Source organism: Suricata suricatta, chromosome 11, assembly GCF_006229205.1.
Source record: "Suricata suricatta isolate VVHF042 chromosome 11, meerkat_22Aug2017_6uvM2_HiC, whole genome shotgun sequence".
Classification (NCBI taxonomy): Eukaryota; Metazoa; Chordata; class Mammalia; order Carnivora; family Herpestidae; genus Suricata; species Suricata suricatta.
The window spans coordinates 26829722-26841101 of record NC_043710.1 but is presented as its reverse complement, the minus strand read 5'-3'; the positions used below and the strand labels follow the sequence as shown (position 1 = coordinate 26841101).

The window sequence follows — 11380 nt, the reverse complement described above, 5'->3', positions numbered from 1 at the left end:
GGGGGTGGAGACAGGGGTTGGGAGGAAAGCATCTTTTTATTAACCAAAATAATATATATACATATTATCAAAACTATGAAGTGCCAAAGAACTTATGACGAAAAACTAGTCCTCCTATTCTAAGCCCAACCCCTCAAAGGAAATTTCAGTTGTTTCTAGAAGTTATAAGTCTAAACATTTATGCCTCTAGTCTTGATCTATCAGTTTTACATCTATCTACTGATTCTCCAAACTAAAAGATCAGTTCAGGCAATACTTAAAATTTCCTCTTCCCCGTTCTTCCTCCTCCCAGGGTTTCATAGCTCTGTTATTTTTAGTTCTATTGAATAACTTGCAGCTTTAAATAATACACTTAGACCTTTACTTCTTGCTTTGCCAACCTGTTACCTCTTGACTCCCCTCGATCTAAGAAAAAGATATTGACAACTCTACCTTTTCTGTCAACTGTACTTTCATTTTGTCTAATTTATTAACATTTACTGAACTCAGAAAACCCTTGTGGGTCATCCAATGGAAAGGTCCAGCAGGTGGCTGTGATCTCCATGGGGGTGTCAGGGATGGACGTTCAGGTTTGGGAGTTAGGAGCACACGGGCAGTCACTATAAACGGCAACATGCATGCAGAATTCATAGAGGGAGAAGAGCAGTAGGCCAAGGACAGAAGCGTAGAGAACGCCAGCCTTTACTGGGAGGCACAAGAAGAACCATCAAAGGGGATAAAGAGCTAAGGGTTAGAGAGGAGAATCAGGACAGACCAGTGTTATGGAAGCCAAGGGCCGAATTTCACAAATACTTATTTCCTGAATACTCACTCAGATATCAGCCAGTATTTTTTGCAATGTCTTCTCCACAGTGGATCATGACTTGATAGCTGGCTAAGTCTTCGACTGACATAGCAACAACTGGCAGTAACCAGATTCGAGGTTAGTATAAAAGAAAATAAGAAAACAATTTAGAAATAAAGATGAAAATATTCAATGGTGTTTTATTTTGTTCCTTTTGCTTGTCTCATTTCTCACTTTCCACCCTAATAATTGCAAAACAGTATTTTCTAAAACCTGTCCAGCATGTTAGCTACTATAAATAGCTTGTGAGTGGTAAAATCTCAACTATTTGAGTTCACAAACAAAGCCCCCAAACCTCTACAACTATAATTTTCACATGAAAGTCTATAAAACACATAACACCTTTGGAGTTAATTTCAAATCAAAGAGTTTTTGTGCATTTATTATTGGGACAGTATTTCTACATATAGAAAGAAATGTTATTCAGATGTAAACAAAAAAATTTTTTTAAGATCTTCAGGACATTTGATATTAAATACATAAGCCTTTTGTCTGTTTGGTTCCAATTTCTTATTAAAAAAAAGAAATATTGCAGCCAAAACCAATTTTAACTATAGCAACTATTGGAGAACCCATCTATGAAATATGTCAGATTCATTATAGTTCTGATTCAGTATCCACAGTGATCCAAATTAGCATCAGCTGCTCAAAAACATGGAATGTTAGAGATAAATAATTTTTGTATTACATAAAGATTTCTAATACAATAGTGCTCCAGTCTTGTAAAGCCTACCCTACCTAATTAATTCGCAAAAAGGATGAGCCGAGGATTAGGAAAATGGATTTCGATCCTTTCAGAAGAGGAATCACAGGTTGTAAAAAGCCAATATTCAAAGATCTCAGTTGCGCAATAGGTAATCAATGAAGGGAATCTTAAATTACATGGGGTTTGTCAAAGCTGTGATCGGGGTATGTTAAGAATCAATCGATGGTAAATAATACAATAGCCTTTGTTTGATTTTCAGATTTTGTATGAACACTAACATTTGCAAACATAGGATTCCCTCCAGTTTTGTGAATTTGGAGTCCATTCCCTCTTTTCTTGATCCTTCTCTCTCCACTGTCCCAAGAGGTAAATAAAATAAAAGAATCACTGGAATAAGTGCCAAAGGTGATTTTTATGTATGTGAAGGATGAGAAATACTGTTCTAGACATTCTGACTCTGTTGGCTTGGGGTAAGAACTGTATCTAAAGCATGTGTATGTTTAAAAAGTGTTGGGGCCCTTGGGTGGCTTAATCCGTTGAGCATTCGACTCTTGATCTAGGCTCAGCTCATCATCTCACAGTATGTGAGACCAAGCCCCACATCGAAGCCTGCTTGGGATTCTTGCTCTTCTCTCTCTGCCCCTCCCCTGCTTGCTCACTCTGGCGCGTGCTCTCTCTCTCTCTCCTTCAAAATAAATAAATTTTTAAACAGTGTCACATGTAATTCTGATACACAGTGAGGGTTAAGAATGAATAATACACAATAATTCACCTGGAATGGAAGAGATTCACACTGTGCAGCTAATGTTACACAATGATCTCAATAGACTACTCCAGTCCAACGCCATCCAGTTCAGTAAATATGTATCTAAAATTTTGGAGCTCAGCAATAGAAGGACACTTGGCAAAGTGGGGTTGTATACTGCAGGAAAGAAGTTGTAGTACACTGGAAGCCTTTTTTGTAGATAAAATGTGATGATGTCTGTGACCGTTAACTTTATGTGTCAACTTGCCTGTGCCAAGGGATAGATATGCAGATAGCTGGTTAAACATTTCTGTGTGTGTGTGTGTGTGTGTGTGTGTGTGTGTGTGTGTATTTCTGGAAAGGATTAGCATTTGAAAGGTGGACAATGTGAGTGGGCATCATCCAATCCATTGACGGCCTGAATAGAACAAAAAGGTTCCTATTTAAAGCATTTAAAATAAAATTTGATCCCCTCATCTTGGCTCACAAGGTCCTGCATGATCTCACCAGTCTCTTCTCAAACCATTCTGCCTGTGAGTCACTCCCTAACTCCCACAACACCATTCTAGCACCTCAAACAGGCTATGTTACTGTCCAATCAGCTTCTGAATACACTGTTCCCTCTGCCAGGACTGCTCTATGCCATCCTTCATATGACAACTCCTTCCAATGTGAACTGATCATCCCTCCCTCCCATTCCTTCACAGAGCAACTGGTTTAGGTTTATTTCCTTCATAGCAAACAGCATCTCTTGTAATTATGTACTTTGTTTTCCCATCTTGCCCACAAGACTGTAAAACTTCAGAAGAGGGACCTTATCTGTCTTGTTCACTATTATATCCCCAACATTTAACTGGCTGGCACACAGCAAGCACTGAAAAAAAATCTACTGAATAAATGAAGAATACTAAGATAAACAAGAGAGTCTTTACTTTTTATTTGACAATGTTTTTTAACGTTTATTTATTTATTTTGAGAGAGAGAGAGGGAACACGAGGGAGGGGTAGAGGGAATTCCAAACCGGCTCTGAGCTATCAGCATAGAGCCTGACCCAGGGGGCTCAAACTGCGTTGTAACTCAGGACTGTAAGATCAAGACCTGAGCAGAAATCAAGAATCAGAAGCTTACCAGTAGCTTACCTGACTGAGCTCGCCAGGCACCCCAAGACAGTCTTTACTTTTAAGAAGTGCACAATTGAGGGGTGCCTGGGGGGCTCAGTGGGTTGAGTGTCCAACTCTTGATTACAGCTCAGGTCATGGTGATGATCTCAGGGTTGTGGGATGGAGCCCTGGTGCTGAGCATGGAGCCTGATTGAGACTCTTTCTCTCTTCCCCTCCCCCCTGCTCATTGCCTCTTTCTAAAAAAAATAAAATTTAAATTAAAAAAAAAGTGCACAATCTACTGGTATGGCAAATAAACTTTGCAGAGGAAAGAAGAAGGTAGAGGAATCAGGAGAGAGAGTTGTAAAGAAATTCCATCTTGCCATGTTGAGAAAAGGCAGACAAGGCTTTCAGTCAGGGCCAAGAACTTAAGCCACTAAACAACAACAACAAAAAAAACACAAGTGTGAGGTATGCTGGCAGAGGTCTGATTTGGCTAGAGTGGTCTGTGCCAAATTGATAAGGACCATAAATGTTCCCAGAAGCTTAGGTTATAGTCTGTAAACAAGAAGCATCCATAGTTAAGGAGAATGACAGCCAGATCAGTCTTAGAAAAATCACTCTGGCAGCAGTTATGTGTGTCTATGTGTGCCTTAGATTTCTAAGAGGCTATATAGCAACAAAATATTGCAGAGAAAACAGTTTGCTTCTGGAACAGTCTTTTCCAAAGAAAAGACAAATATTACTTCTCTGCTTTAAGCACAAGCCTGGGTAGAGAAAAATTTATTTTCTTGAAAAACAAAGTTATAGGCACTAATAGGGACAGCAGCCAGAAACTGGAGTTAATTCCTCTCTTGCCACTAAGATAGACAAACCAAGAACTATCAATAAATCCAAGAATACTTGTTATTTCTAAAAGAATTTCTGATAACACAGGGCATAATCATCAAATGGTTAGAATCCAACTGGTAATCCCCCCCCCCAAAAAACCCCGAAACGAATCTTGCCCCCTCATCCTTAAGAGGGCGATTTTGCCTCCTCTGCAAACATATACGGTGGCACAAGAAAGAGCCATGCCACCAGCTGTCAAGGGTGTAAACAGCGCCATTTCTTCCACCATCCCAGACAGTCCGGAGCGCAGAGGGAACTGGGCACTTAACCACCCTTACTAGCAACCGGTGTTTATTTTGGGAACGGAGGTTGGTAATGTGGGAAACCCAAGCGGACAGGAGAGAGACAGTCACCTATATCGCACCACCGGAAGTCACTACCAAAACACAAAATCCAACATGCAACCGTGAGGAAGAAGGCTGGCAGCAAAACAATGATCAAGCATAGATGTCCGAAAGTGAGCCCTGCTAGATATTATGGTGCCACGGAAGTCGCACCTGGGGGCGGTTAGGGGATCGCCTGGCTCCTTCTCTCCGGAGCCCCACCTGCCCACTCCTGCACCCCAGTCCGCAGGCCTCGGCCCAAGCAGAAAAGAACGCGTGGCCCGGACAGGGGCTTTTCCAAAGCGTCCAAGGCTGGGCCAGATCGGGCCGAAACCAGCGGGGTGGGCTGCGGGTGCAGGGCACCCGGGTCGGCGGGCCGGCAGCAGGGAGCAATATCTCCCCAACCTTACAAGTGGGCCTCGCCGAGGCCTGAGAGAGGGGATTCTCGTCGCTCCTCAGGCCTGAGCCCTGGACGGGAGGAAGACCTAAAGACGGGGCCCTTTCCGCCCCCGTCTCGCCCAGGCCCCGGGGTGCTTCTGCAGGATCAGGGCTGCCCTGGAGTCACCTTCTGGCTGACGCGGGAGTCCAGGTCCGGTCGGCGAGCCGGGCCTCCTTCCCTCCAGCCTCACTGCCTCCCCCCGCCCTGTGACACCACCCCTGCCATGCGCGTCGTCCCATTACTTGATTAGGTCCCGGTAGTCCAAGAAGGATAAGATGAGGAGCAGGGGATCGGTGGGCAGCGATTCTAGGGTCAGCGGTGCCGAGTGGGTCTCCACCGCCGCCATCTTGCCTGGCCCGGTGCAGGCCTGGCCCCGCCCCTGCCCCGCCCCTGCCCCGCCCCTCGCCGCCACCGCCTGTGCCGCTCCCCAGCTGCTGCTACAAGTTTGTTATGTAACCATTGGGACAGCTCCGCCCACGGGGCGGATCGAAGGGGCGTGTCCCGGTAAGGCTCCACCCCCGCCCCGTGGGCCCCGGGCCAATGTGGTGGGAGCCTGCTGCTTCGCGGATCCCGGCTCTGCCTGTGTGCGCTAGTTGTGCAGGGTGTTTGTTGCTCGCCATGACCTCTTCGCACTCTCTCCTCCCACGCCGGTCCTTAACTTGCCTAGCCCGGACCCCTTTCAGTCTTTGTTCCAGAAGACTTTTGTCTGCCTGGCTCTCTAGCCCCCAACGTATATGAAATTTTACACCCGACAACCTCGAACCAAGGCCCTAAATCTCACCCTAAGTCCTCTCCTCCCGTGACCCCCAAACCCTTCACTCCTCTTCGTCTTCTGACCTAGAAATTCTTCGTTTTCCCGGTCAGCCTCCCTCATCCCACGTGTCCCTGGCACACAGCAGGGCGGCTCTGAGTCTTGTCCATTCAGTAAGGGCAGAGTTGGGAATCAGCCAGAGGTGCCAGGTCCTCTCCTGAATTGGGGAAATGATTGTTGAGGGCATAATTTTAACCCCCTCCCCAAGTAAAAGGTGCACAGGTACTGGATCTAAAGGTCAGCGCGGGGCGCCTGGGTGGCTCTGTCGGTTGATCGGTTGACGGTTGACGTCAGGCTTCGGCTCAGGTCATGATCTCGTGGGTTCGAGCCTGGCGTCGGGCGTCGGGCTCTGTGCTGACAGATTAGCTCAGAGTCTGGAGCCTGTCTTCAGATTCTGTGTCTCCCCCTCTCTCTGACCCTCCCCTGCTCAAGCTGTCTCTCTCTCTCTCTCTTCTCTCTCTCTCTCAAAAATAAATAAAACATTAAAAAAATTTTTTTAAAAAAAGGGTCAGCCGCTGCCACTTAATTTGGTAATCACAGTTATTAGGCCTATTAGGGCAATGTAAAGTGTGTAGTACATGGATCCCCCCCCCCCCAAGGTTTAATCTCGGAAAGTAGCTAGTGGAAACAGCTATTGGGCATAACTGAGGCACGGTGGTGGCCCATTGTTAGCTTTGCTACGGTGGTATAAAAGTGTTGGTGGAAAAAGTGAATATACACCTCCCTTAATCCTTCTTTCCCCTCCAAAGGCACCTGGCCATCACATATCTGTCATTCACTTTACTAGAAGTGAGATGGACTAACTAACCATGCCTAAATTCTCTGAACTTCTGGACTCATCTCTAAAATCCATGTCTCCCCTAAAGTGGTTTATGTATGGTAATGAAGTTTTGTTTGTGTTAAGTACCTGAGTAGATATTCAATAAATGTTCATTCTAAAGCCTATGCATACTTCCATTACTAAGGTTTCCAAACTTACTGTATCCTGGAGAAGGTTTCCCCCTAGCTATATGGAAAAGTGGAAATAAGTCCACCACCCAACCCAAACCACTCCATTTCCTCAATTCACCATACCATTAATGTTTTATTATTTATTTTTCTAATATTTATAACTCCTCTCCACCATCCACAATGTATTAATCATGTTTTTTAATTTTCTGTGTGTTATGATGTCTTGATCCTAAAAATCTTGCTGTCAGAGGAGAGAGTGTCCCCCTAGGGCTAGCTCACTAGTCCCTACAGAGAGGAACCGACTTGGTTGGTAGCACGCCTCTCATACGCAAGCTGACCCCTCCCTTTATCTAACTCCTACTCCAAGCCAATATGTCCCCTGCCCGAAATCATCCAAGGGCAGCTAGAGCCCAAGCCTACCATGTGTTGTTCAGACCAGCCAGTCCTAAGCTGTTTACTCCACTCTGCCCTGCCTTCCCTGGAAACCCCAATAAAGTCCCTGGCCCATACTTTCTCTTTCTTTGCTCCTGCTTCTGCATCCTGAGTAAACCTGATGCTTCCACTGTGGCCCCACATGATGTGGTATGCGGCCTTCTCTAGGGAAATGTAAAAAAAAAAATCTCCTTTCAATGGCATTAGCCTTGCCATGTTGTGACTCAGTCATCTCCGTAAGTTAAAATCCCACTGATACAAATGAGACACCTCACCTAGGAAGAAAACACAAAAACTAAAACAAGGAAACTGGCTCATCTGTTGGTACTTCTAAACTATTTATGCACATATTTAGAACAATTAGTGAGTTGGATTCAGGTCACTTGTTCCCTATTTGTCTTTCTCACCAGACTGTAAGCTCTCTCTCAGTCTCATCCTTATAACTCCAGGGCCTAACTTGGCATTCAACAAGTAGAAAGTTTAAATTTAGGCTGAGTGGGTGAAGACCAGAACAATTCTTGCTATTGGCAATGGAGCCATACCTGGGTATACATACAGGTAGATGCTTATTTCGATTTGATTCTAGTTTATGCTTGTCTCTATTTCTCCCTTAGATAAGCAACTTAACTTGTTTTAAGTCCAAAAACTGGGGTGGGACGGGGGTGGAGTTTTAAGTGCACTGCATTTGTTTCTGCTACCCTATTGTATTTTCCTTTCCTTTGGACTTGGACTTGCTCCAGTTATGACCAAATGAGAAGACCAGAAGTATAATGTTACCTACTACCATGGCTGGGATTAAGGTGAGATGAGAGAGGTACTCACCTCGGAGACAAAATTTAAGGGAGTGACCAAAAAAAAAACCCTCAATAATCAAAATAAGTCATATTTTAAAGAAGTATTAAAAAAACAAAATGACTGCAAAAATCCATAATGAACAAAATACCAACATTTTAAATAAAAACAAGATTCCACAGTGCTGTTCAAGCCATATTGGAGCGTAGGGGGAAAATGTACAGCTAAATACATGTTTTTATGTCTTTTGTAAATGATTATTTTCCCCCCAGAAGGGACACTCAGGTGGAGGGCCTGCTTCTTCCAGGTGGTGGGGGTCAGAATTCCTGCTATCTCTCCTGCAATCTCCCCTAGACCCTCTATCTCAGGCTGCCGAGCTGGGCCACCCTGTCACACCTTGGAGAGTGCCATCAGGTGCTGATCCTCTTGTGCAACAGCCTATGCCTTCTGGGGAAACTGTTTCAACCTGGGCCCCTCACTTCCTCCCCAACATGGTATGAAGTCAGTAGAGGAGGTTGGGGGAGCAGTGGAGGTGAGCAAGGCCAGGAGAGCCGTTTCCTGGGCTGTGGCTTCCTGTTACCACCCTGCTCCCAAACACCTACAATAATGGCTGGAAAAGGGATAGGAATAGGGAGGCAGGACTTGACTATTTGGGTCCTCTGGACTAAGGCTGAGAGTGAGGGCTCCAGAGCCTGTGTGCCTGGGTGGGAGAAACAGTTCTTTCAAGTCTGCTAGTCGTTTTGGATGCTACTCTTCAAAGGGCACAGAAGGATTTCACTAAAATAGTATTTGCTTGCCATTAATATTCCTATGGTGGATCAGAAAGCACAAGGTTCTGAAAAACAGAGTTCATATGTGGCCTTTCTTCTCCGCTCTCTCAGGGATTGATAATACTTGAGAAGTAAATACACTTACATGTTCTCTTGGGAACCCCAGTGTCGCTTTGGCCTATGGTGTATGGTTTTTAAAGCACATGCCTTACCTCTAGACAATTACGTTGTAGTGTCATTGGCTTCCAGGTTCCATCCACTATTCCAGTAAGTCCCTCAGACATTCATTCATATCTGATCACGTGCAAGAGTCTGGGCTCTGGCCTATGAGGAATTAAGATGAGCACAGTGCTGTTCTAGCTTTGCTGCCAGAACTCTTTAGAAGCTGAGAGATACACCCCGCTACTGTTTGGCTGGAGAGACAATCCCCATAGACCCGAGACTCATTTTCCTCCTCATTGTCACGATTTAGCAACTAGCTGCCTCAGCAGATGTGAGTTTGCTGGGAGGCAGGACAGCAGTCACCAGATACTGAGTTCTAGAGGCTCTGGTAAATGGGATCTACCTGCACCCTGCCCCCCCCCCGTATGTAAAACAGCATAGTTCAGGGTCTCTGTTAGCTCCCTATTGAACAGTTTCTGGGCTATGTCCAGTCTTCCTTTGTCGGCCTAGTGTACCTCTCAGTGGGATAATGAGAGCTGAGAGTTGGGATGGGGGGAGGGATCCTGTGCTCTCCTCTCTTTCTGCTTGTAGCCCCTCTCCCCAACATTTTGCATTTATGCTGCCTGGCATGGGGGGGGCGTGTCATGGACCCCTGAAGGATAGCTGCATGAAGGTCCACTTTGTCTCTGGCTAAGTGTTTTTGGGAATGACCCCCCAGGGCAGGAAACATTCTCAGGTGATTATCGCAGGGCCGGGCGGGCCTGGGAGGGGACCCTGCCACCTCTGGTGTCAGCTCTCCTAGTTGTGGTGAGGCAGCCTGGACATCTGGAAGTGCAGGAGATGAAAAGACAGGAGGACCAAGTTGGAACTGCCGGACCCCTACCGCCCCAAACAAGTGTGTCACCCCAAAAGGCAGCTGGTGATTGGTTAAAAGGAGGCCTGCCTCTGCAGAGCCCAGAAAAATTCAGGAATATGCTTATGCTTTATGGCTGAAAGCAGGGAGAAGGATAAAATTACAGATCTGTGTGGAAATGAGAGGCTGCCGCTGCGGCTGAGAAAGGCAACCTGCCTGATGGGTTGATGTGAAAATCTGGAATGGATTTCACTGCTCCTCTGGAGCAAACACACAAACCCATGGTTAATGAGAAGTCTGGAATGGATGTAAGAGATTTAAAGGCACAGTTCCAGCAGTCATATAAATTAGTTCTGGGACTGGTAGCCTCTCCCCTTCCTTTAGGTGAGACTTTAAATGTCCTTGAATTTGCTAAACAGACGTCTTGTTTTGTCTGGTACATGCTTCTTATTTCCCTGCAGCCTGTATACTTGATAAGAACCTTCTAGATGCATGGTGAATGAACCTGCAGATTGGATACATTTAAAGTGTCCCCTATTGGTGGAATCTAAACTGGTGAATACTGAGGTGTGACCAAGAACAGTTTGTAATCCCAAAACTTGCCCAGAGTTGAAACAATTGTTGAAATAATGTCTCCTATCAAGGGCAAAGAAAATGTAGCATTCCTCATACAATACAGGCCAGGGTACCAAATAATGCCATCCACCAATTTTATAGCCTGTAGAGCTGGGGAAGCCACTAGTAGCCACTAGAATTTGAGTCTTACTGGGTCCTTTTGAGGCTCAACAAAGTCACTTTATCCACTGTTGTTCCTGTGGTTCTTGACAGACATAGTAAGAGAGGCTGAACCAGAATGTACTTGGTGGGCGGGCTTAGGTGAGCGAATGCTTTTTTTTTTCCTTTGGTGGTCGGAGGATATTGTCCAGGAAGAAGGGGAAGATCAGTCTCTGACCTAAGCTCTGTTCTATACTCCTGGAGGCTAATCTCTATGAAATTCTTCACCTTGGCTCACTTGTCATCTGGCTTCTGGTTTGGCTTCATCAAAATATATACATTACATATATGCAATTTTTGTACCAGTTAATGCGTCAATAAAGCTGTAAAAGAGAACAAGAAGAGAAGAAATGCTTCTGTTATTCATGGGGCCTCTGGGGAACTTCCTGTGCAGCAGCAACCAGCTAGTGATAGGAACGGAAGCCCAACCTCTGGTTGATCTATTTTGGAAATAAGACTCTTCATACCTAGGAATTTTACTACAGCCTGTATATACCAGCTAAGCAACTTCATTTGAAAAGGGGCCACCTTCTAAGGCAAGAAGCCTTGACAGCAATCCAGTCAGCAAGAAAGCAAACCTTGTCCTGGAGATTCCGATCCGCTTCAGACCCATGGAATTACAGGTATCATCAATCTTACGGCAGATTGGAGAATTTAGAAACGAGACCCCACTTTCTTGTCAGCTAAGCCTACAAGGACTTCCTTCTGTGGCCAAGCCTGAACCTAGCCCATTCTGGAAAAAGAGAAAGTCTCTGAAAGGAAATGACTTTTCTTTTTGAATGACTGC

The 11380-nt window shown here is 45.2% G+C and overlaps 1 protein-coding gene across 1 annotated transcript in view; it reads right to left on the bottom strand.

Annotated features, from left to right (window-relative positions):
• Window positions 1-5415, bottom strand: part of FBXO3 (F-box protein 3) — a 30456-nt gene extending 25041 nt beyond the window's left edge. Inside the window, exons 1-2 of the mRNA XM_029957020.1 lie at window positions 5291-5415; window positions 812-901 (exon numbers count right to left, since the gene is read on the bottom strand). Of these exons, the coding sequence (XP_029812880.1) occupies window positions 812-901; window positions 5291-5394 (194 nt within the window). The 5' untranslated portion in view covers window positions 5395-5415. The remainder of the gene's footprint in view (window positions 1-811; window positions 902-5290) is intronic.
• Between the last annotated feature and the right edge of the window lie 5965 nt (window positions 5416-11380).